General features: G+C 44.6%; 1 protein-coding gene across 2 annotated transcripts in view; it reads right to left on the bottom strand.

Annotated features, from left to right (window-relative positions):
* Positions 1 to 26,452, bottom strand: part of nbas (NBAS subunit of NRZ tethering complex) — a 300,213-nt gene that overhangs the window by 149,498 nt on the left and 124,263 nt on the right. For both annotated transcript variants that reach the window (XR_015079464.1, XM_085996289.1), the window contains exons 30-31: positions 25,240 to 25,469; positions 3,051 to 3,163 (exon numbers count right to left, since the gene is read on the bottom strand). Coding sequence is in view for 1 of the 2 variants with exons in the window: in XM_085996289.1 (XP_085852415.1) it covers positions 3,051 to 3,163; positions 25,240 to 25,469 (343 nt within the window). In the remaining variant the exon portion in view is untranslated. The remainder of the gene's footprint in view (positions 1 to 3,050; positions 3,164 to 25,239; positions 25,470 to 26,452) is intronic.

The raw sequence follows: 26,452 nt of genomic DNA, 5'->3' as shown, positions 1-26,452 counted from the left end.
CCTCGGGTGTTTCGCCTGGCCGCAGAAGAAGCAGCCGGCGGCCCGATCGCGGGGGTCCGATGTCGGAGCTGGTACCGGGGGTGGCGGTCTCGATCGGGTCCGGGACGCCGACGCTGAGGTAGGTCCCAGGGGGGTTGCTGCGGGGGGTATCGCGGTCGGGGTCGGTCCCAAGTCCCAGGGTCGCGAGTTACAGTACCTTGAGTATGCCTCGAGGTCCCGATGGGCCACTTCTAGAGAGAGAGCGAGGGCTGCAGCTTTGTCCAGGTCTAGGTCCCTTGCTTCCAGTAGTCTTTGCCGTGAGTAGTCGGACCGCAGGCCTTTCACGAAGGCATCGCGGACATTGTCTTCAGTATTTTCTGCCGCCGTTACCGCTTTAAAGTTACAGTCTCTGCCGAGTGCTTGTAGCACCCGTAAAAATTCCTCCACGGGCTCTCCTGGTTGTTGCGGGCGGGATCTTAGGAGGTGTCTGGCATACATGGAATTTACCGGGGTTTGGTACTGTCTTTTCAGCCGGTTGATGGCGTCCTCGTATGTTTTAAGGTCCCGGATGAGTGCGAATACTTTAGGGCTCACTTGGGCGTTCAGAACTCTTAGCATGGATTTCTGAGGCATGCCGGATTCTCCCAGGTAGGCTTCGAAGCAGCTCAGCCAGTGTTCGAAGTCGAGGGCTGAGTTTGCTGCCTGTGGGTTTCGGTCCAGGTACGGTGGTCTGAGGGCTCGCAGCCAGGCCAGCTGCTGTGGCTGTTGTAGCTGGGCGTCTGGCTGGTCGCTTGGCTGGTCGTTTGACTGCTCAAGTGTCGACATTTTAAAATTTAGCCAATAAAATTGATATACCTATCAATTCATCCAATGAAAAGCGACGAGTTAAGAAAGTAACTATAGGTTTTTATTGGCTAAATAACAGAGCCCACCCTCGTGGGTGATCGGATCCAACAAGGAGGAATACCAGCCAGTCGACCACCTTTATACCTGGGCAGGTAGGTGGAGCCATGGGCGGAGTCAGCAGTGTTCAGCCCAGGTATAACAGCGTGACAAGAGGCGACCTCGTATAGTGATACAACAGTGTGAACAGTGATAACGATATAACAGTGATAACTATAGTGTAACGATAGTGAACGACAAAAGTGGTTTACCACACCCGCATCCACCCGATCCAACCCCTTCACAATCTTATATGTTTCAATAAGATCGCCTCTCATTCTTCTGAACTCCAATGAGTAGAGTCCCAATCTACTCAACCTCTCCTCATATGTCCATCCCCTCATCCCCGGGATTAACCGAGTGAACCTTCTTTGTACTGACTCGAGAGCAAGTATGTCTTTTCTTAAGTATGGACACCAAAACTGTATGCAGTATTCCAGGTGCGGTCTCACCAATACCTTGTACAACTGAAGCAATACCTCCCTATTTTTATATTCTATCCCCCGAGCAATGAAAGCCAACATTCCATTGGCCTTCTTAATCACTTGCTGCACCTGCATACTAACCTTTTGAGTTTCGTGCACCAGGACCCCCAGATCCCTTTGTACTTCAGTACTTTCCAGTTTCTTGCCATTAAGATAATAACTTGCTCTACGATTTTTCCTACCAAAGTGCATAACCTCACACTTTCCAGTATTGTATTCCATCTGCCAAATCTCTGCCCACTTACTTAGCCTGTCTATGTCCCCTTGCAGGTTTTTTATGTCCTCCTCACTCACTACTTTCCCTCCCATCTTAGTATCATCTGCAAACTTTGATATGTTCCACTCGGTCCCCTCCTCCAAATCGTTAATATAGATTGTAAAGAGTTGGGGACCCAGCACTGACCCCTGCGGAACACCACTAGTTACTGATTGCCATTCTGAGAATGAACCATTTATCCCAACTCTCTGCCTTCTGTTAGATAGCCAATCCTCTATCCATCCATGTCGTCTTCAGGTGAAGTGGGGATGAGGTTGGGGGATAATTGGACCAGGACATGCAGACATAATTCAGCATTTATTTTAGTCATTCACTCTGTCCTTATTTTTATAATACTTTGATTTTATATTGTTTGCATTTAAATAGCAAAATTTACAGCAATTTGAGCAGAGCTATGAGATGCAAAAAGGAGGCACCACAGTGCCACCACTAGCAAGGGGATGTAATTGTGGTGTGCCAAGTTTGCATATGCAGTTACCAGTATATATATATATGTGGACATCGAAATTTATATGGGGAAAAAGTTGACAAAACTAACACCGGGAAGCAATGTTTTGTAGACTGAAAGGCCACTGATTTTTTAAAAATATACTATAAATTATATATCTATAAAATATCAAAAGTCCTGCACATAGTGCACACTTCCTGTAAGTGTCATACTTATTTCCTGTAACACTTTGCTACCATGTCTGCTCGTAATGCACAAAAACTTACCTCCCAGAGTCTTCCAAGCTCCACCACCAAAGCAGCTGGCTCTGTGCTCCATAGCACCAACCACCTGAATTAGGGCCTGCGATTCCCGAGGTGGCCTATTCCCCTTCCTGCTGTACCATCCTCCCCCCCGTCCCTTTCTCCTATCCTGAACTTTGGCTCCTGAACTTCACAGGCCTAAAACTATCACAATTAAAGCGCAAAAAATTGCTTTAACAGTTTAAAACGTGTTGCTAGTGGAGAAGTGTGGGATGGGATACCCTAAAAGATTACCTCATGACTGGACTATGGAAGCCTCTGTTATCTATATCACTGTTACAGTGTCAGCGCTGTTTGAGCTTTAAATAACAGAGGCTTTCATCGTTTTGTGCTGAAGAAGCCTTTTTGTAAAACTCCTGGGGAGGGTAATTAAGGAAGAATGACATTCTCTTTCACTCTGCTCTGTCTACTCACTCCCACCCACCTGATGTGTCCGTGCTTACCCCTCCCCATTCCCTCTTACCTCCAATAGCACTACCACTGCCCAGCACTCTCCCCCAACACTTTCACTTGGCCTCTATCATTTCCCCTCACTTTCTTCTATGTGCTACATTTGTTTTCTTTTACCTGCTTTGTCTTAGGCACAGTACCAATTACGCAGAAACAAGCTCTTGTACCTTGCATAGGCAAGATCCTCATGTTGAAGTCCTCGAGCAGACTGAGAGCACTGATGAGGTCCAGCTCTTCTTGAATGACAGGGGAGCAGTCTGTGATGAGCTGTAAGCAGCACCTAATAAGACAATAAGGAATGCCAGATGGTAGGTGAATCACAACCATGCAGACAAGGCAACACACTCAATTTCCTTTACTATCAATCACTTTAATGGCACAATTTAATTATGACTTCTCCAAGAGTATACAGTGAACTAAAGCTTTAGTTGTATAAAGCCGTTCAGTGCAGTACCAGCTACAAGTGTGATTTTCTTGCTCCTAATTATTACTGCAATGGATTCTAAATAAGTATTAAAAACAGAAATATTTCTAATTAGCTTTCATATCAAAACTGCCCCTGTGGTTTGGGCCATTTTACCCAGACTTCCAACCCATTCACGTGTACTTGCGAAGATGTAGATAAATACAAATTTCGGTCAAAGCTGGTACTTTCACCCTTGTTAGTACGATCTCAAACAATGCAAAGTACCAATACTGCCATAAATCATGCAAGTTTGTATAAGCAGTCATATAGATAACAGGAACAACGTGGAGCAATTTTGGCTTCATTTTAACTATCAAGGGGTGGAATTTCTGAATTTCCTGTAAATTTGCAGCCAAATGCAGGTGTAATCCAGGTGTAAAGCAAATACCTGGCGTAAAAGGTCGAGGAAACTCGGGCGCCGAGAGTGTTATGTCTGTAATTATGCTCGACATGAATTCCCTCGCTCTTTTACTCTCATCTAATGATCCATGTGCTCGAACATACCTCGGCTTATTATTATGGCTCCGCCCCCAGGCTCAGGAGCTGTACATGCGAAGTTCCTGCAATTATGTTGGTTCAAAACGGGTGTAAAATTAAGTCGAGAATTTTAGGTGCAGCAGGAACCAATGTAATTTTTCTGGTGTTTTATTGACATTTAAAAAAATTTATCCTCACAGACATGCTCTGTAATTTCTGTTTCTTTGAAAGCATTTTTATGGCATCACTATAAGTCACATTAAAAATTGAAAAGCTTCTATGATTGCACGTTCTTAAACATACTGGGCAGGATTTTGATTGAGCCGTGGAGGCAGGATTCGAGGCCTGTGGGGGGTTAAAATCCCGAAATCGGAAGCCACGAACCCATCCCGCCCCCAACCTGCCTCCATGCCAGTTTCAAAGGAGGCGGGTACCCGCCCCGCACTGGGACCCGCCTCCCCGAGGCGTGAAGGGGATTAGTACCAATTAACTGCCTGTTAACAGGTAGTTAACAGGCAGTTTTTAGCTGAATCCCTATTTTCATTCTTGAAGTGTGGGCTTCCCCACAGCTCCAAACCACGCCAAGTTAGCGAGGCGGGCCGTCAGGCTGAAGGGCTTGGAGGGATCGAGATGTTCAGGTGAGTGATGGGTGCATGAGTGCAGAGGTAAGTGTGTTTGGTGTGTTTAAAGTAGTTTTACTTACCTTTACAGCCTTCCTTCCTTCAGGTCTCGGGAGTCCCTCATCTCACTGGCACAGAAAGCAGAATGGCCGTGAGCTGTCAAAAATTGCAGCATTCAGCTTTCTGTTCTGGAGCAATCTCTAAATCATCCTGAGAGGAAGGAATTAACTTGGAGTACAGATTGTCAGTGTTTGACAGCTTCAAACAGCTGTCAAACGCTGATATTTCATCCGTCAAAAGGTCTTGACAGATGAAATGTCAATCTGTGACGTCACCTGTTGCCGGGTGGCCCTTAATTGGCCTGCTGAGCCCACTGGGCGGGCTCAACAAGGTCAATCAAGTCAAAATCGCGCGGGCTGGCCACAACTCGATGGAGGTGGGACTACAACCCCGAAAGTTGTAGTCCCGCCTCCTACATGAAAATCCAGCCCACTGTCTCTAATGTGCATGAATGATAGTCAAATGGCTTGAAACTTTAATTTTCATACTTAAAAAAGTATACATGGTGAGTTTACCGCTTTCCCCTGAACCAATTGTTTATGTGGATCTCCGCTGGTTTGTACCCATTTTTATGTTCCCTCTAAGCTGCGCGGCCATGCAGCAATGGGAAAGTCCCGTACAGGTCACTCACCGGCTTCGCGAATAGGGCACATGAGCGGAAGCTTAAAGGGACCACGCACTAAAATAAACAGCCACGCAGAACAAAGCACAGCTTACAGCGAACATGGGTTCCAGTGTATGTTAATGGGATTGGCAGGAAATTTGGGTGTAAATAGAAATTGGCAAAATGGCCGAATTGGCAGAAAAGGAGTATTTGTTTTGGGTAATTCCATTAGTTTATCATCAAAGTAACTAACTTCATTCCTGCAACTATAGTTAAGCTGTAAGATCTATTAGCATAAAGAATTCATGAGAATTGAAGCACAAATTCCCATTAAAGGGTATAAGCAAGAATGGTGAGACAGAATCTGGTAGGTGAAGGACAGTAAAAATCAAGACAGACTGCCATAACCATCTATTTCATTAGTTATCCTCCACATACCAATAATACTCAACTTGTCAGTGAATCAGTAAACTCATTTTGCTTAGCTTTTGCTAACTGTCTTTCCTGTAGCAGGAAAGAGCACATAATTCAAAGTCATTTCTGATTTATTTAGTGACACCTAAATAATGCTCTAATATCCATATAGCAGAACCTACATTTTCCTAATGGTGAAAAAATACAGAAAACGGCAACATTTTGCAGTTAAAATTCTGGAAATAGTTCCACACTGGAGGGAAGAAGAAAACCTGCAGCAGAAATGTTGCCAAGATGCAGACACAGGAGAGGCAGGAAACAATCCCTAACTTCTTTATGAGACAAGAATAGTGTGATAAAAATGCTAACTTCTGGGAAGTTATGTCATCACTTCCTGTGAACTATGAACTGTGAACTATGAACTGTGTACATACCTCACTTCCTGTCATATGTCACTTCCTGTTGGACTGGTATAAATACTGGTCTGTTCAGTATTGTAAGAGGCTTCTACCAGAGGCATGGTAAAGACCTCTCTTGTATATAGTGTGTTTATAAGTTACTTAAAGCTTACTTTAAAGTTACTTGATGGTAAGTCTCCTTTTTCTTACATCAATTTAAGTAACTTAGTATTTACACTGACAAATACTAGACCTTCAGACAAACTCGGAAGTTAAGGATCCAGGGAACCACCCATCATGGAGAAAATCCTTAGACCTATTCGTCTGGACTTGGACCCGAATACACCAGCAGCTGGCAGGGTATGGAAGCATTGGTATCGTACTTTTGAGAATTTTCTGGATGAATGTAAAGTGGATGCTCCTGCTAAATTGAAGATACTTGTCAATTATGTGACCCCAAAAGTGTTCGAATATGTTGATGACTGGGATAATTACGAAGAGGTGATTCGGGCACTTAAGAAACTGTATGCGAAGACCCCAAATGAGGTCTATGCTAGACATCTACTGGCCACAGCCCGACAAGGGCCAGGGGAATCAATTGACGAATTCCTGCAAGAACTTCGCAGGCTCAGCGTAGATTGTAACTTTCAGGCAGCCTCAGCTGAGCTGTACCGCCAAGAAATGATTCGTGATGCTTTCATCTGCGGGATTGCCTCTCCATTTATACGCCAGCGTCTACTAGAAAGTAAAACACTTGAGCTACAAAAAGCTTTTGACCTAGCTTGTTCACTGGATTTGGCAAAGAGAAATGCAGACCTCTATCAGCTGCCCAGATCTCGATCTGCTGCTGTAGCTGCAACCAGACAATTCAAGCGGTCTCAGGTGAACCCTATCATGGGGGAATCTAATTCTGATAATTCTGATGAAGAAGAGGAGGACGACCCCACTTTAGCAGCCTCTTGGCAATCTAGGAAGGAATGCTTCTTTTGTGGAGATGCTTTTCACCCTAGGAAAACCTGCCCTGCTCGCAATGCAATCTGCAGTTATTGCGGGAAAAAAGGACACTTTGCTAAAGTTTGCCTATCAAGGGCCTCTACGAGGGCCAATCCAGCTAAGACCTACCGAACTGCCCCAATTAGGGCCTATCAAGATGCTCCAGCTAGGACCTATCAAGCTTCCTCTCGAGCTCTCTCCCGAAGAAGCACACCGAGAGTTTTAGCCACTCTCTGTGCAACGACACCAATTACAGCTGCTTGCCCACAGAACCTGTCTCAGGCAGCCACAAAAATTTCAATTAAAGGGCATACCTTAGATGCCTTAATTGACTCAGGAAGTACTGATAGTTTCATTAAGGAACAGATTGTTGCGAAATTGAAACTACATGTCTTCCCATCGGACCAGGCAATTGCGATGGCCCAGTCATCACTTAATACCAGAATCTCCGGCTTTTGTGTTGTTGATATGACACTTCATGGTCGTATGTATCCCTCCACCCGACTTTCGGTGCTCAAGGACTTATGTAGTGATCTCCTCTTAGGGCTGGACTTCCAAAAACAGCATAAGAAACTCACCATTGAGTTTGGTGGATCCAAACCCGGACTTACTATTTCTAATATACCATCTAAATTACCTTTTTGTGCATTATCAGCAGCTTCACTTGATGAACCCTCATTATTTGCCAGTATTCCGCCTCAATGCCAACCGATAATAACGAAATCGCGGCGCTTTAATCAGGAAGACCAATCTTTTATTGCGGCTGAAATCTCTCGACTTCTAGCAGAGGATATCATTGAACCATGTTCGTCGCCCTGGCGGGCTCAAGTCGTCATTGTCAAGAACCCTCTAAAACCTCACAAACAGCGACTATGCATCGATTATTCGCAAACCATCAATCAATATACCGACTTGGACGCCTACCCATTGCCACGCATTGATGATATGGTTAATAAACTGGCCGAATACAAAGTGTTCTCAACTTACGATTTAAAAAGTGCCTATCATCAGTTACCCTTGAAGGTCTCAGATAAGCAGTACACAGCCTTTGAGGCTAATGGACGGCTGTACCAATTTCGTCGCCTCCCATTCGGGGTTACTAATGGAGTGGCTGCCTTTCAACGGGCAATGGATGGCCTGGTTAAGCAGGAAAACCTAAGGGACACTTTTCCCTATCTTGATAACATTACCATTGCAGGTCACGATCAACAGGAACACGACTCCAACCTCCAAAAATTTCGGGATGCCCTCCATCGCCGTAATTTGACCCTGAATGAATCCAAATCTGTTGAGTCGCAACCGACCATCAACATCCTTGGCTACTGCGTAGGCAATGGTATCATTAAGCCAGACCCAGAAAGACTTCGCCCGCTCCAAGAGCTCCCGTCACCTAAGAATCCGGCTTCTTTACGTCGGGCTCTCGGTCTGTTTGCATACTACGCTAAATGGATTCCTCATTTTTCGGACAAAATCCAACCCTTGCTGCATGCTAGATCATTTCCACTGGGAACAGCGGCTGTTGCAGCCTTTAACCTTCTCAAAAAACAGTTGGAGAAAGCGGCTCTTCACTCCATTGATGAGAATCTCCCTTTCGTGGTTGAATGTGATGCCTCGGAGGTGGCGATCTCGGCTACTCTGAATCAGGAAGGTCGTCCTGTAGCATTTATGTCCAGGACCTTACAAGGTGCCGAGCTACATTATCCTCCGGTTGAGAAAGAAGCCACAGCCATCATAGAGGCAGTACGGAAGTGGAACCATTTTCTAGCTCGCCAGCACTTTACATTGATCACGGACCAACGATCAGTCGCCTTCATGCTCGATAATCGAAAACGAACCAAAATTAAGAATAATAAAATACAACTTTGGAGGATGGAACTGGCCTCTTTTGGTTATACCATTCTCTATCGGCCTGGCAAGGAGAATGTGGCCCCGGACACCCTCACACGGGCATTCTGCTCCACTATGTCATCCTCCACTCTCATGGATGTCCACAATGGTTTGTGTCATCCTGGCGTTACGCGCATGCTACATTTCGTACGATCACGGAATCTCCCTTTTTCCACTGGAGATGTAAAGAAAATATGCTCAGAATGCCGGCTTTGTGCGGAATTAAAACCTCAGTTCTTCCGCCCCATAGCTGGTATACTCATACATGCAACCCAACCGATGCAACGACTTAGCATCGATTTTAAGGGCCCAGTGCCCTCTTCAACTCGGAACACATATTTGCTCACCATGATCGACGAATATTCACGTTTTCCGTTTGCCTTCCCCTGCTCCAATATGCTGGCGTCCACAGTAATCTGCTGCCTTGAGCAGGTATTTTCTCTGTGGCATGCCGGCTTATATTCACTCAGATCGGGGTCCATCCTTTATGTCAAGGGAACTCAAGGACTACCTCTCAGAACGGGGAATTGCTACAAGCAAAACAACACCATACCATCCCATCGGAAATGGGCAGGTAGAGAGGTATAACGGTATCATCTGGAATTCCGTACGTCTCGCTTTAAGATCTCGGGGCCTACCAGACCAGCAATGGGAAACAGTGCTTCCGGATGCATTGCACTCTATACGGTCCCTGCTTTCTACAGCCACAAATACTACACCTCATGAGCGGTTCTTTGGATTCCAGCGTCGCTCATCTCATGGGACATCACTCCCGTCATGGCTAACTACTCCTGGACCTGTATTACTCCGAAGATACGTTCGGACGTCTAAAAATGACCCTCTCGTAGACGAGGTCGAACTAACCGATGCCAACCCCACCTATGCAAACATACGATATTCCGACGGCCGAGAATCTACCGTATCATTACGGGATCTGGCTCCCTGCCCACCAGGACCTAGTGGGACATCGGGTGATGGCATTTCACCAGGAAACTCTTGGGACCTATCGGGTACCCCTCTCCAGGATCCTGATCGGACACCAACTAGCTTGGTGCCGGTAGAACCCCGTGCTCAAGGTTGCGACCCTCCCAGTACCGCGCATGAAAGTACTGATCCGCCACAGACCAGCTCTGCACCTCCCTCTGAACAGAGGCAGTCCGACTTTGAACCTATTGGGGCTCGTACTCGAAGCCATGATCTCCCCGACCCTTCACAGGGCAATCCAGGCCACACAGACTCTGACCAATGGCCAACCGCATGTAAGCGGACCAGCGACCCTCTACGACGGGAATCCAAATGGGTGCGACTCTTCCTTGTTCGGCGGCTGCGGACCAAAAGGTAGACCACAGCCTTCTAATCCTGCAGGAGGGAAGAATGTGATAAAAATGCTAACTTCTGGGAAGTTATGTCATCACTTCCTGTGAACTATGAACTGTGTACATACCTCACTTCCTGTCATATGTCACTTCCTGTTGGACTGGTATAAATACTGGTCTGTTCAGTATTGTAAGAGGCTTCTACCAGAGGCATGGTAAAGACCTCTCTTGTATATAGTGTGTTTATAAGTTACTTAAAGCTTACTTTAAAGTTACTTGATGGTAAGTCTCCTTTTTCTTACATCAAATAGTATGTACTGTATGTACTGTAAAGTCAGTCATGTTTCAATGTACTGTGAAGTGTTAAATAATAAGGTTACTGGAGACAGCAATGCACGTATTTCAAGGAATTTACATGGGGGATTGTCCTATGAGGAGAGATCGAGTAGACTCGGCCTATATTCTCTGGAGTTTAGAAGAATGAGAGGTGATCTCATTGAAACAAACAAAATTCTTACAGGGCTTGACAGGGTAGATGCAGGGAGGATGTTTCCCCAGGCTGGGGAGTCTAGAACCAGGGGTCACAGTCTCAGAATAAGGGGTCGGCCATTTAGGACTGAGATGAGGAGAAATTTCTTCACTGAGGGTGGTGAATCTTTGGAATTCTCTACCTCAGAGGGCTGTGGAGGCTCAGTTGTTGAGTATATTCAAGATAGAGATCGATAGATTTTTAAAAATTAAGGGAATCAAGGGATATGGGCATAGTGCAGGAAAGTGGAGATGAGGTAGAAGATCAGCCATGATCTTATTTAATGGCGGAGCAGGCTCGAAGGGCCGAATGGCCGACCACTGCTCCTATTCTGTTCATTAAAAAAAGACTTGCATTTCTAAAGCGTCTTTCACGACCACCGGACGTCTCAAAGCGCTTTACAGCTAATGAAGTATTTTTGGAGTGTAGTCACTGTTGTAATGTAGGAAACGCGGCAGCCAATTTGCGCTCAGCAAGCTCCCACAAACAGCAATGTGATAATCACCAGATAATCTGTTTTTATGATGTTGATTGAGGGATAAATATTGGCCCCAGGACACTGGGGAGAACTCCCCTGCTGTTCTTCGAAATAGTGCCATGGGATCTTTTACCCGAGAGTGCAGACGGGGCCTCGGTTTAACGTCTCATCTGAAAGACGGCATCTCCGACAGTGCAGCGCTCCCTCAGCACTGCACTGGAGTGTCAGCCTAGATTTGTGTGCTCGAGTTCCTGGAGTGAGACCCGAACAGACAACCTGACTCAGAGGTGACGGTGCTACTCACTGAGCCACAACAGACACAGGTATGGGGGTGGGAATAGAATCAAAAGAGTTGGCCCTTAGCACAAATACTAAATTGATCACGAATGTCATGTGTTGGGCCCCAAAGCATATTTTAGAATTTCTTTCTGGTCGAATTTCTTTTCCTCGACCCCAACTGTTCTTTCCTCTCCTGAACAAACTGACTTGCTGGAATAGTTCCACTGAAAAGTACTGAATTTGCTGATACTGTGCATGTTTACATTTGATTATTTAAAATTTGGCACCCTTTTTGAATCACATAATATCCTAGGTTCAGATCAAGAAAAGAGAAAAGATTGGCGGTGGGAGATTTACACACGGTTGTACAGAATATTAAAGATCACAATATATTCCAGCAATAGGTGCTGTGGAGATGTGAGATTATATGCCATATGCAAAGTTCATCAAATGAATATCCATCAATGAAACTGAGGGGTGTGCAGGACTGGGAAAGGCTATTTAGCTGCATCTTGCCAGTATACTACTTCTTGCATCTCTCATTCACTGACTTCACCTAACAGTATCCAGCTCCCTCTCGAATTTGGTGACAATAGCCCCCTGCACTGTTCACCTTAGCCAGTCTGATCCACATCGTCACCACCCTCTTTGCAAAGCAGTTAAATCTAAATTGTTGGCTCACCTTTCTTCTTGAGCTTGAAAAATAAAAACTTGAATAGAATTGAATTAAGAGTTGTCCAGATAGAAAATTAGATGAATTTTGTGAATGGGAAAGTTTATTTATTGTTTAAAACAACTATTTTTCACTCTGCATTACTTATCAGTCGTGGGTTCTCTCGCTTCCACGACAGTGAGTCAGAGTTTACACCGGAGCAAGGGAGGGGGTTGCTGGGTGCTGTTGCAGGGATATTGAGTAATGTTGGAAAAATGCAAATAAGATTGAAGTTTTATATATTTCTTGGCACTTTGCGATTTAAAAAAAAGACAGTCTAAACAGCTGGGCAATGAAATTTATTTATGCAGAGCATTACATAAAAACAGAACGAGTGAACAAATTTATTTACCTCCAGTTGATTAAGAAAAGTACTTTTTAGAAAGTAGTTGAACACTACACAATCTCTGGGGAAGACTTCCTTCCAAATTTTTTCAGTGCAGATGTGCACCTTGAAACAGCAAAATCTCTGATGCATCATGAACAACGTCAGATGATCTGGGGGCATATAACAAGGTCTTGCATCTAGTATGTCAGATACTAGGCACCACACACTGTTACATTTACAAAATACATTTTTTTTTTTTTTTTTTTTAAAGCCAATAGTTGACTTGCTGTCAAATGTAGTGGTTAAAATTGCAATGTGTATGATCTCAGCACTTTACAACCAACTGGTTGGCCTAATTAGAAGAGCTGTGCAAGAGGGATTGGCCACATTAATAGGTAAACAACATGAAAACACTCCAGACCCCCGGCTACTCACAATCCATCCCAGCCAGGAAGACAACATTAGTTGGGTCTTCAACAAAAAAAATTTAGCGATACTCATAAAATTGCACTGCTGGAGCATCCGCCACACATGGAGGGAAGGGAAATCACTTTGGTGCTTTGCCACAGCACAGGTTCAGTGCTGGTGCTTGCCAAAGGTTTGTACATTGTATCGGTGTCTGCCAAAGAAGAGGACGTTGCCAAAGCAAGGGTAAACGAGGAGGTTGCTGGGGTACTGGATGAGATAAAAATAGATAAAGAGAAGGTACTGGAATGGCTTCGAGCAAAGAAGGCTAAGAGGAGATTTGATAGAGGTGTTTAAAATCATGAAGAATTTAGATAGATTAAATAAAGAGAAACTGTTCCCCCAACGGCTGAAGGGTTGCTAACGAGAGGGCCCAGATTTAAGGTGACTGGCAAAAGAACCAGAGGCGACATGAGGAAACACTTCTACGCAACAAGTGAGTAGGATTTGGAATGCGCTGCCTGATAGGGCGGCGGACACAGATTCAATAGTTGCCTTCAAAAGGGAGTTGGATAAATATTTGAAGGAGAAAAAATTGCAGGTATATGAGGAGAGAGTGGGACTAACTGGATTGTTCTTCGAAAGAGCTGGCGCAGACTCGATGGGCCGAATGACCTCCTCCTGTGCTGTACTATTCTATGATCCTATAATCTACAGCAAAGAAACAGGCCATTCAGCCCAACTGGTAAGGCGGTATTTATACTCCGCACAAGCCTTCGCCCACTCTAATTAACTCTTCCCACTCTGCCCCCGTATCCCTCTACCCCCTCCTCCCTCATGTACGCATCAAGCCTCCTTTCAACCACCCCATGTGACAGTGAGTTCCACATTTTCACCACTCTGTGTAGAGAAATTCCTCCTAAATTTTTTATTTCACCTGTTAGTGGCTATCTTATATTTATATCCCCTTGTTCTGGACTCACCAACAAGTGAAAACAGTTTCTCGACATCCATCTTAATGTACCCCTTCATAACTTTAAAGACCTTTAGCAGATCTCCTCTTGCACTTTTCTATTCCAGAGAAAAGATCCCCAGACTGTTCAATCTTTCCTGATAGTTGCAACATCTCAATAATCAGCTGATAATATCCTTGTGAATAATTAACACTCAGAAATTGGAGGTACAGTGTTAAAATTCACAGATGATACCAAATTGTGGGGTATAGCTAATAATGTGGGGGACTGCACCAAAATACAGGAAGACATAAACAGGCTTGCGGAGTGGGCAGATAAATGGCAAATTAAATATAATATAGCAAACTATGAGGTAGTTCATTTTGGTAAGAGAAATAAGGAGGCCCCCTATTCTTTGGAAGGCAAGAAATAAATGAGGTAAGGGATCAAAGAGATCTGCAAACACAGACACATAAATCACTAAAAGTAGCAACACAAGTTGATAAGGTCATAAGGAGTGCAAACAGAATACTGACATTCATTTCTAGCGGAATAGAATGTAACAGCAAGAAGCAATGTTAAATTTATACAGAAACTTTGTTGAGAAGACACTTCGAGTGGTGTGCAGTTCGGATCTCCACTACAAAAGGATGCTAAAGCATTGGAGAAAGTGGTTGTGACAAAAATTAAGCATTTCTCTATCTAATATTTAGGTTGGTGTTGGCTTCTCTAATTCTGTTACAGTAGATAAAGGGTTGAAGACCAGCTTCACTCACAAAAACCATGGTTTATTTTAACTCATTACATTATACGATGATTACGCTGTTGGTCAATGGGCATTTTTCTTGAGTGAAGAGCTAAATAACTCAATTCAAATACAAACGTGCTGTGTTATTTGTGCAATTGATTGACAGCTTTTTTTAAACTTAAGTTATTGAAATTCAAATAGTTTCAGTAACTGTTTCATAGATATATATTAACTGGTTCCTTTTCAAATTAGTGAGTTTGATCTGGATTTTAGAAGATAGTCTGCTTGAACCTTCTGAAGGTTAGTAGAAGAAATATAACGAATAGTCAACATGGATTTCAAAAGGGTACATCTTGCTTGACCAACTTCAATGAATTCTTTGCAGAGGTAACAGAGAGTAGACAAGGCTAATGCAGTAGATGTAATATATTGAGACTTCCAAAAGGCCTTCAATAAGGTACCACATAATAGACGAATGAATAAGGTCAGAACATGTGGAGTCAGAGGACAAGTAGCAGAATGGATAGTTAGCTGGATGCAAGACAGAAAGCAGAGTAGGGTTAAAGGGTAGCTATTCAGAGCAGCAGAATGTAGGAAGTGGGTCCCACAAGGATCAGTGCTGGGACCACCGTTGTTCACAATTTATATTAACTGTTTAGACTTTGGAATCAAAAACACAATTTCTAAATTTGCGGACGACACCCAATTGGGAAGGATAGTCAACACTGAGGAGGACTGCAACAAATTACAAGACATTAATAAACTTGCAGAATGGGCATTTACCTGGCAAATGAATCTTAACAGATAATTCTGAGGTATCACATTTTGTTAAGAAAAATAAGGAGGTCACATATTACTTGGAAAATAAGAATCTAAATGGGATAGAAGAGCAAAGGGATCGGAGTACAAATACACAAATCACTAAAAGTTGCGGCGCATGTCAATAAGGCCATAACAAATGCAAACCAAGCACTAGGGTTTATTTCTAGAGGGATAGAATTGAAAAGTTGGGAAGTTATGCTGAACGTATCGAACCTTGGTTAGACCACACTTGGAGTACTGCGTACAATTCTGGTCGGCATATTATAAAAAGGATATAGAGGCACTGGAGAGGGTGCAAAAACGATTTACAAGGATGATACCAGAAATGCGAGGGTATACATATTAGGGAAGGATGAACAGGCTGGGTCTCTTTTCTCTTGAAAACAAGGCGGAGGGGTGGTCTAATAGAGGTCTTTAAAATTATGCAAGATTTGGATAGAGTGGATACAGAGAGAATGTTCCCACTTGTGGGGAAGAGCATAACTAGAGGCCATCAATATAAGATAGTCACCAAGAAATCCAATAGGGAATTCAGGAGAAACTTCTTTACCCAGAGAGTGGTGAGAATGTGGAACTCGCTGCCACAGGGAGTGGTTGAAGCGAATAGTATAGATGCATTTAAGAGGAAGCTAGACCAGCATGAGGGAGAAGGGAATCGAGGGTTATGCTGATAGAGTTAGATGAGGAAGGATGGGAGGAGGTTTGAGTAGAGCACAAACGCTGGTTGGGCTGAATGGCCTCTTTCTGTGCCGTATATTCTATGTAGGCAACTCCAATAGTTGATGAAACAATGGGAAAGATCACAATGCAAGAAAATTAATTATAGCACAGTTTGGAAAAATATTTATTTTCCTCTATGTGATGAGCTAGCAAAAGCTTAACTATTCCTGTAAAATATGTGCTTTCCTCTGGTGCCTAGAGAAACTAGGAGGAGCTACTCAAGTTCATTCAACTATTCTGTTTCTATACATCATGCATTGTATGTGCGATGCATTGGAAGGGTCCATGAATATAAGTTGTTGATGACAAAGACAAATGATCACTCTGCTAACAACCTACACTGACAGATTGAGCTGCAGTGGATTTTAATAACAAGCTTGCTGCAAAGAACCACAATGAAACCCTCTGCTGCTTCCGAGTCCTGAATTGAGCTTATGCAGACTCATTGATCAAATTCCTTCTACACAAGTTGGAGAACAAGAATCAACGAATCAGAACAAGAACTCGAACTGCGCTGAAGCAGCTCATCAACTCCACTTCTTCACATGTAGAGACAAAGGAGACTCAGAGTGGCCGCCATAAAACTGTTGCTTGTGGACATCAATATTGTGAAGATGATACTACCCAGGCAATGCATTACCTTGATCTAAAGGAAGGAAAGGTAACAGTGGAATTCATCATCCAACCATGTACTTTCCTCACTGATTCAAGGACCAAATACCACACAGTCATGATTTAAATGTTCTCCATGAAGATTTAAATACAATATGTAAAGTAATGCCTGATATCACAGCTATAGTGAAGATGAAGGATATTCTCTGGCCACTCTTACTGAAGTTTGTGACCATGAATCAATAGACCAAAGCCTTAGCAGCAATCTGTTATTATTTGGCAAATGTCAAAAAATTATGAGAATGAAATACTATTTTTGTAAATCCAAATCTTTGTAAACTTTGGGCACTGCTGCTAACTTTCAGTTTAGTCTTGTTGCCCACAACAAGGAACAAATGAGAAACGTCTTCAATGAGGTTATTGCTCGACTTGAACATGAATAATCTACCAAGCATTACTGATCGTCGGGGAGAGTAGGTTCCATAATTGGATCATTATGGAGAATTCAGAGGAAACTGAAGAATGGGAAAAGAAACATTGCTGGTTTTATTCATAACGCTAATGACAATTGTCAATGAGAAATGGTTGCATCAGTTCAGTCATGAAATAAGCAAACAAACCTTCACCAGCAGCACAATAGGGTCTTTGAGACAGAGGGTGCAGCTGCTGAAGTAAGTTTCTGTGCCATGAATCACTTTGGTGGCAACCTGCATAGCATAGAGGATTTTGCTAGCTCAAACATCGTTAAGAAGACTGATAGCTTCTTCAACAGATGCAAGCACAAGTCTGAAATTAATGTAGATAAAGTTAAAAACACATTTGGTTCTGCTCCAGGTACATGAAGGATTTGGGGCTTTTCAATATGGACTTTTAAATCAGTTAGCGTGGAAAACTAAGGATGAGCTAGAAATCGAGATTACTTGCTGAAAGAGCAGAATGTGATTGAAAGTATTAATTACAAAGGATAAAATACAGAACTGTTATTCTTGACCGAAATCCGAAGGCATGTTGGGAAGTTTGATCAAGTTCAAAAGCTTTCATGGATATTACAATTGCTTAAGACTGTTGAAGACTAACTGCTGTGTTAGCCTTAGTAAAGCTACAAGGTCAGGCAAGATTTGCTGTGCTTTCAAAGGACAAGGAGAGATAAGGAAGCCCATGGCAAAAACAGCTGCCTTATTGAACCGTGAGAAAGAGACAGGGAAGAAAAACATACCAGCAAGCCGTTTTTTGCAACAGCACCAAGTGATACAAGACCCCAGACTTCCCAATTGCTTGTGGGCTTCATCTTCTCTCTGTTGCTAAAACACCCAACGCTGTGCTGCCACACTTGAACTCATAGCTCAGTGGTGCCAAACTGTAGACCACCCCCCTCTTCGTGTTGGCCACTTCCAGCTTTTCCACAATAGATCACACATTCTAAACCCACCCCACTCTATTCCTGGCCTACTTCAACTTTGAGTGATGCTTGGCCCCATTCCAACAGGGTTACCAGGCCTCAGGCAAGTCAGCTCTGCTCGCAAACCCCAGCCCAGTGTTCATTTTCCCCACCTGGCTTCTTCCAAACCTGCAATGCCCCAGCTTCTTTCTCACCTGTCCAGGTTGCACCAACTTCCAGACAACCTGTGCCCACCCGATCAAATTACCCACTAATGACCCAGTACATACTGGTTGCCAGCTTGCTGTGCACTCTGTACTTTAACAAAAGGTAAGACAGGAAAATTAAATACATCAGTAAACAAAGATTTGAGAGAGCCCTAGATGTTTGAGTTATATTGAAGAGAGATGAGATAGAGGGAGAAAGAACTGCACAAGAGAGAAAGAGTGCGACAAAGCTTGGATACAAAGAGAAAAATAATAAAACAATGAAGAAAGTGCGGGAGAGCCTTACAGAGCAAATTAAGACAGTGGAATACAAACTCCAAAACAGGGTGCAGATTTAACCAGCGGGAAAGAAGCAGTCAGTGAGGTTTTTTTCTCTTTGCCGATTAGAGATCAACGAATTAAATTATAATACACTGACTGCTACTGTGTGCAATGCTCTTGTGTAAAATGTATATATTAAAAGTGTTGTATAAAGAATATCATAGAAAGTTACAGCACGGAAGGAGGCCATTTTGGCCCATCATTTCCGCGCCGGCCAACAAAGAGCTATCCAGCCTAATCCCACTTCCCAGCTCTTGGTCCGTAGCCCTGCAGGTTAGAGCATCCCAAGTGCACATCCAAGTACTTTTTAAATGTGGTTAGGGTTCCTGCCTCAACCACCCTTTCAAGCAGTGAGTTCCAGACCCCCCACAACCCTCTGGGTGAAGAAATTTCCCCTCAAATCCCCTCTAAACCTTCCCCCAGTTACTTTAAATCTGTGCCCCCTGGTTTTTGACCCCTCTGCTAAGGGAAATAGGTCCTTTCTATCCATTTTATCTAGGCCCCTCATAATTTTATACACCTCAATAAGGTCTCCCCTCAGCCTCCTCTGTTCCAAGGAAAACAGACCCAGCCTATCCAGTCTTTCCTCATAGCTAAGATTCTCTACTCCCAGCAACATCCTTGTAAATCTCCTCTGGTACGTACCCTCTCTAGTGCAATCACATATACCACCAGTACACATGAACCTTTCTTCCTGTGTCACACTTTTGCATCGGAACACCTGCATATCAACATGTCACAGTGGAAAAACCCAAAGTAAACATTTTATCAATGGGAAAGCTGTATGTCAACTTTTATTGCTACTTTTTGTTGATTAATTATTCAAAATGCTTATGCAAATAAAAAATTCTGCCACTTTTTTCTAATATCCAAAATAAAGTTTTAAACAGTTTTTTTTTTAAATCAAAAAATTACATATTTTCCAATAACATGACTAAATATACCAACTGAATTGTTTTTTGATACCTTCATTAAAGTTTCTACTTTAAGACCTTGTACTTTGGGCTTGAATTTGATACTTTTCCTCCAGGGTGATGAGTCTGTCACCTGCAGCTGGAGTATGCGAAGTGTGAATAATTTCTCAGGATGTATCAGTGGAATTTAAGATTGCCAAATTATTTTCTCTCCCCCTCTCTCTCTGCTGAGAGAGAAGCAAAAAGAGACAGTGAGAGTGACAGAGAGCATGTCCGTGTGTGTCCATGTGTGTGAGAGAAATAAAGAAAAAGAGAAAGAAAATAAACTATACTGATTAAAAAAAACTCTTGCAACATATTGTGTAATTAATTCTCAGGTCACTTTTACTGATATCAACTTTTTATTTCCAGATTTTTAAACTGAATTCAAAATCTCAAACTACCATGTAGAGATTCAAACTCACATTCTCTGATTAACCCAAGCCTCAAATACTGGTCCAGTAACAAAGTGTACCACTTTCCTAGAGTATTTCACAACATTCCATCTCAAATTACATTGTAAACTCCCACACCAGGCTTTGTCAATAGAAAAAACATTTTTTAAAGTGTCACCATTTACCTGCAGTACCTGTTGCCCCTGTAGGCGGTGCTATGACTGGCATTTCTAATGGTAAAAAAACCTGTCACATAACATTAGCTGAGAGCCCAACATTGTAACTGCATTTTCACTCTTAAACTCAGCATCTCCACAGGGTGGTAGTGCAGAATAAAAGGTTATACAGAAAAAAGCTAACTTAACAGCTTCATAAATCTAGCTTCTATATTCTTCCGCAGCGTTAAGCAGCCGGGGCCCCCTTGTGTCCCTAGAGTTGCTTCTTGAACCCGACCACCCCGCCACCGAAGAGATAGCAACTATCCAGACTGAACAGTAAATTTTTCTACCAAGCTCCAGAAGATGTTGGATTTGCCCCATGTTTAGCCAAGAACTGTGATGCCACCCCTCCAGCACACCCCTACCCAAAAGCTCATTCCATGTGTGGATTTTATTCCATTTTAAAACTTAGTAACTAATGTCACTAGCTTTATTTAAAACAGAATTCTCAGGGGGTGGATGGAAAGAAGGGTACCATTAGGTCGCAATACAAAGCAGAACCATCGGCAACTGAAACAATGATTAACGTCGCTTGAATCTAAACCCCTTTAGTTATAGAAACATAGAAGATAGGAGGAGTAGGCCATTCGGCCCCTCGAGCCTGCTCCGCCATTCAATGAGATCATGGCTGATCATCCAAATTCAGTACCCTGTCCCTGCCTTCTCCCCATATCCCTTGATCCCTTTAGTCTTAAGAAATATATCTAACTCCTTGAATATATTTAATGAATTGGCCTCAACTGCCTTCTGTGGTAGAGAGAGAAAAAAAATGTGCATTATATCAGGGTGGCAATGGGCAAGTCAGGGACAACTTAATGCTAGGATTCCGAAATTCTGGTTTTACTGCCTTTGTGCAACATGAAGACAGAGGCAGCCATCTTCAGTCGCACTTGTATCTCCTACTCTGCTGTGTTTACCTGTTCGAATTTCACAGGCCAAGTGTTTTGCACTGCGCTTTCATGAGTGGAAAATTCTAATTATATCTGTAATTTAGCTCGGGGAGGGGTGCTTTAATGTAGATTTCATTAGTCAAAATGAGTTTTTAATTTGGTAGCGGTGTTTTGAATTATTATTGTTTACATGCAGCCCTTGGGGTTCTACCATATGCAACTAAGTGAACCACCAAGACTAAAAGTTTGAACACGTTTGACTTACTGCATGCTCCATTGCATTTGAACTTATGTACATGAGGCACAATCTGCCATGCAACAACCCTGTCTGCGAGTGTTCAGCAGGGGAAGCAGAAGGTGGAGATTTTATGACTGGTATTTCATGTTGATCATTATTGGACCAGTACAGAATATTGAACTTCAATTGCAGCAGCAGCTTTTGCATCACCAGCATCATGTCTGGTATTAACTTTATAGAAAGTTACAGCACAGGAGGCCATTCAACCCATCGTATCTGTCCGGTCGAAAGAGAGCTATCCAGCCTAATCCCACTGTCCAGCTCTTGGTCCGTAGCCCTGTAGGTTACGGCACTTCAAGTGCATATCCAAGTACTTTTTAAATGTGATGAGGGTTTCTGCCTCTACCACCCTTTCAGGCAGTGAGTTCCAGACCCCCACCACCCTCTGGGTGAAGAAAGTTCTCCTCAACTCCCCTCTAAACCTCCGACCAATTACTTTAAATCTGTGCTCCCTGGTTATTGACCTCTCGGCCGAGGGAAATAAGTCTTTCCTATCCACTCTATCTAGGCCCCTCATAATTTTATACACCTCAATCAAGTCTCCCCTCAGCCTCCTCTATTCCAAAGAAAACTACCCCAGCCGATCCAATCTTTCCTCATAGCTGAAATTCTCCAGTCCCGGCAACATCCTCAGGAATCTCCTCTGCACCCTCTCTAGTGAAATCACATCCTTCCTGTAATGTGGTGACCAGAACTGTACACAGTACTCTAGCTGCGGCCTAACTAGTGTTTTATATAGTTCAAGCAGAACCTCCCTGCTCTTATATTCTACTAGCTGAAGTGCCCGGCGGTGCCGAGGCTTTTTCGAGGGCATGTTGTTGTTGGAAGAGAGAGAGAGCGCGACTGGGGGGGGGGGGGGGGGGGAGAAAGAGAGAGAGCGACTGGGGGGAAGAGAGGGAGGGGAGGGGTGGGGGGAAGAGAGGGAGGGGAGGGCGGGGGGGAGGGGAGGGGGGAGGGCGGGGAAGGGGGAGGGCGGGGGGAGGGGAGGGGGGAAGGAAGGGAGGGAGGGGGGGAAGGGAGGGCAGGGGAGGGGAAGGGAGGGCGGGGGGGGAGGGGAAGGGAGGGCGGGGGGGGGAGGGGGGGAGGGGGGAGGGCGGGGAAGGGGAGGGAGGGAGGGGGGGGAAGGGAGGGCAGGGGAGGGGAAGGGAGGGCGGGAAGAGGGAGGGCGGGGGGAGGGGAGGGGGGGAAGGGAGGGCAGGGGAGGGGAGGGCAGGGGAGGGGAGGGCGGGGGGGGGAGGGGAAGGGAGGGCGGGGAAGGGAGGGCGGAAGAGGAGGGCAGGGGAAGGAGGGCGGCGGGCGCCCCCCCCCCCCCGGAGGTGAAGACCGCCGATTGCGCGCGCAGCAGGAGCTGAGACGCGGCGTCTCTCTCGGCCGGCGGGCCCGGTTGCCAGGGCAGCCGTGACGCTGACCAAGCCAGAGAGAGAGATGCCGCGTCTCAGCTGCTCGCGCGGGACCCCCCCCCCCCCCGAGGGTCGCGGCCCCCCCCCCCCCCCCCCCCCCCGAGGGTCGCGGCCGCACCCCCCCTCCCCCCGAGGTGAAGACCGCCGATTGCGCCCGTTGCCAGGGTAACGCTGGACGCTCAGCAAGCCCCGGCAGAGAGAGACGTCTCAGCTCCTGCTGCGCGCGCACCCCTAGCGGCGCTGGGCTGAGGCTCGGCCCTCCAGCCTTTGAGTGGGGCCGGGAGGTGCCTAGCTCGGGCGTGGGTGCGGAGGAGACGCCGAGGCTTCTAGGCCTACCTGGAAAAACGGGGAAAGGTAGGAAAATTAATGAGATTAGATAAGTTAATTACTTTCTAAATCATTTTTTTTAAAAACAATATGTGTTTTAAAAGCAACGTTTTTTTTTTAAGACGCAGAAAGCGGGAAAAAGAAAGGATAAGTTTGGAATCAAGATGGCGGCGACTCACCTCGGTTCAGAACGATAAAGCCCGGCCACACGCGCACCGATTGGCCCGGCGGCACACGCCAGCAACCCGGCGTACGATTGGTCGAGCTCGAGGTCACTCTGTCGCTAATGAGCGGATAATGAGATGCTAATGAGCGGAATGTTGAAGGTTTTTGGGATACCGCGGGCGCAATTTTAGCCCGGCCGAAATGTCAATACGCTTAAAACCGTCTCGGAAGCGTAAGCTTTCTTTGGAGGTAACGCGTGCGTAGGTATGCCCTGTAACTTTCGAGTGCATACCCGCAACGCACACGCGATGACAGACAGACAGATAGACAGAATGACAGAAGTACCGATTTATATATATAGATGCCTCGGCTAATAAAGGAAAGTATCCTGTATGCCTTCGTAACCACCTTATCTACCTGTCCTGCTACCTTCAAGGATCTGTGAACATGCACTCCAAGGTCCCTCTATTGCTCTACACGTCTCAGTGTCTTGCATTTATTGTTTATGCCCTTGCCTTGTTAGCCCTCCCCAAATGCATTACCTCACACTTCTCTGGATTGAATTCCATTTGCCACTTTTCTCCCCACCTGACCAGTCCATTGATATCTTCCTGCAGTCTACAGCTTTCTTCCTATCATCTGCAAACTTCTTAATCATGACCCCTACATTGAAGTTTAAATCATTGATATATACCACAAAAAGCAAGGGACCCAGTACTGAGCCCTGCAGAACTCCACTGGAAACAGCCTTCCAGTCACAAAAACACCCGTCGACCATTACCCTTTGCTTCCTGCCACTGAGCCAACTTTGGATCTAATTTGCCACTTTCCCTTAGATCCCATGGGCTTTTACTTTTCTGACCAATCTGCCATGTGGGACCTTGTTAAAACCTTGCTAAAATCCATGTAGACGACATCAAACGCACTACCCTCATCGACCCTCCTTGTTACCTCCTCAAAAAATTCAATCAAGTTAGTCAGACAAGACGTCCTTAACAAATCCATGCTGACTGTCCCTGATCAATCCGTGCCTTTCTAAATGACGATTAATACTGTCGTTCAGAATTTTTTCCAATACTGTGCCCACCACTGGCTGACTGGCCTGTAATTACTCGGGTCTAAACAATGGTATAACACTAGCAGTCCTCCAATCCTCCGGCACCACATCTGCAGCCAGAGAGGATGGGAAAATGATGGTCAGAGCCTCCCTTGCTTCTCTTTAACAGCCTGGGATACATTTCATCCTGACATTGTGATTAATCTACTTTCAAAGATGCTAAACCCCTTAATAGTTCCTCTCTCACTATGTTTATCTCATCTAATATTTCACACTTCTCCTCCTTAACTACGATGTCTGCATCTTTCCTCGCTTTTGTGAAGACAGTCGCAAAGTATTCATTAAGGGCTACACCCACGTCTTCCGCCTCCACACACAGGTTACCTTTTTGGTCTCTGTAACAGGCCCTACTCTTTCTTTGGTTATCCTCTTGCTCTTTATGTATTTATAAAACATCTTTGGGTTTTCTTGATTTTACTTGCCAATATTTTTTCATGCCCTCTCTTTGCTTTCCTAATTTCCTTTTTAATTTGACCCCTGCACTTTCTCTACTATTAGCAACTCTTGAGGTGCTACACCAGTCATAATCTTAATATACCCAATGACGTAATAAAACTCACTACGCACTTGGTTTGAGTATAAAGCAAGGCTTTAATCAACTTGTTTCAGAACATGGAGGTCTAGTTGTACTTCACTAGTTCCTTGTCTTACAAAATGTCCCTGGATAGCTGGGCCCACGCCCGAGTATTTATACTCCTTGGATGGCGCCACCAGCTGGCCGTCCAGAGTTATTTCACAAGTAGTTTCTTGATGAATGATGAGATTTATAACAGACATTTTTTTGGAAAAAAACTCAAGTATTAAAGCCAAACATACAAACATAAATAAAATAAATTCATAGATTACCTGGCCAAATCCATGCAGTTATCAGTCAAGGTGGCCGATGAGTCAAAATACTCTCTGGCGGCAGCAAGAACCAATTTGATGCTTTTCTCAAAGTTGACCTTGCACTGCACCTTGTTTCTGGAAGCAGCACTCACTGGCCGGTCGACGGATACACTACTGCAGTGCATCATTTGCCCAGCTAAGCGGATATTCTCCAAACGACTAGAACATAGCAGGCTCTCGGTGAATATCTAAACATTGAAATGTCTAGTCACGTTAAGGGTTCTGGTTCCAAGAAGCAGAGATTCAGAATGTTTTACCGCGGCAACATATACTAACACTTAACCTTAAAACCAGCAAGTACCCATTTAGATCATTTTATCAGTGAGACTAAGGCTTAAGAATATCATAGAAAGTTACAGCACGGAAGGAGGCCATTTCGGCCCATCGTGTCCGCGCCGGCCAACAAAGAGCTATCCAGCCTAATCCCACTTCCCAGCTCTTGGTCCGTAGCCCTGCAGGTAAGAGCATCCCAAGTGTACATCCAAGTACTTTTTAAATGTGATGAGGGTCTCTGCCTCTACCACCCTTTCAGGCAGTGAGTTCCAGACCCCCACAACCCTCTGGGTGAAGAAATGTCCCCTCAAATCCCCTCTAAACCTTCCCCCAGTTATTTTAAATCTGTGCCCCCTAGTTTTTGACCCCTCTGCTAAGGGAAATAGGTCCTTTCTATCCACTTTATCTAGGCCCCTCATAACTTTATACACCTCAATAAGGTCTCCCCTCAGCCTCCTCTGTCCCAAGGAAAACAGACCCAGCCTATCCAGTCTTTCCTCATAGCTAAGATTCTCTACTCCCGGCAACATCCTTGTAAATCTCCTCTGTACCCTCTCTAGTGCAGTCACATCTTTCCTGTAATGTGGTGACCAGAACTGCACGCAGTACTCTAGCCGAGGCCTAACTAGTGTTTTATACAGTTGAAGCATAACCCCCCTGCTCTTGTATTCTATGCCTCGGCGAATAAAGGCAAGCATTCTGTATGCCTTCTTAACCACCTTATCTACCTGTCCTGCTACCTTCAGGGATCTGTGGACATGCACTCCAAGGTCCCTTTGTTCCTCTACACTACTCAGTGTCCTACCATTTAATGTGTATTCCCTTTGCTTGTTAGCCCTTCCCAAATGCAGTACCTCACACTTCTCCGATTGAATTCCATTTGCCACTGTTCTGCCCA

This window comes from Somniosus microcephalus, chromosome 9, assembly GCF_052327205.1.
Source record: "Somniosus microcephalus isolate GS21.2 chromosome 9, FLI_Smic_1.0, whole genome shotgun sequence".
Taxonomy (NCBI): Eukaryota; Metazoa; Chordata; class Chondrichthyes; order Squaliformes; family Somniosidae; genus Somniosus; species Somniosus microcephalus.
Note: the sequence above shows the minus strand (reverse complement) of the source record. Positions and strands in the feature narration are given on the sequence as shown.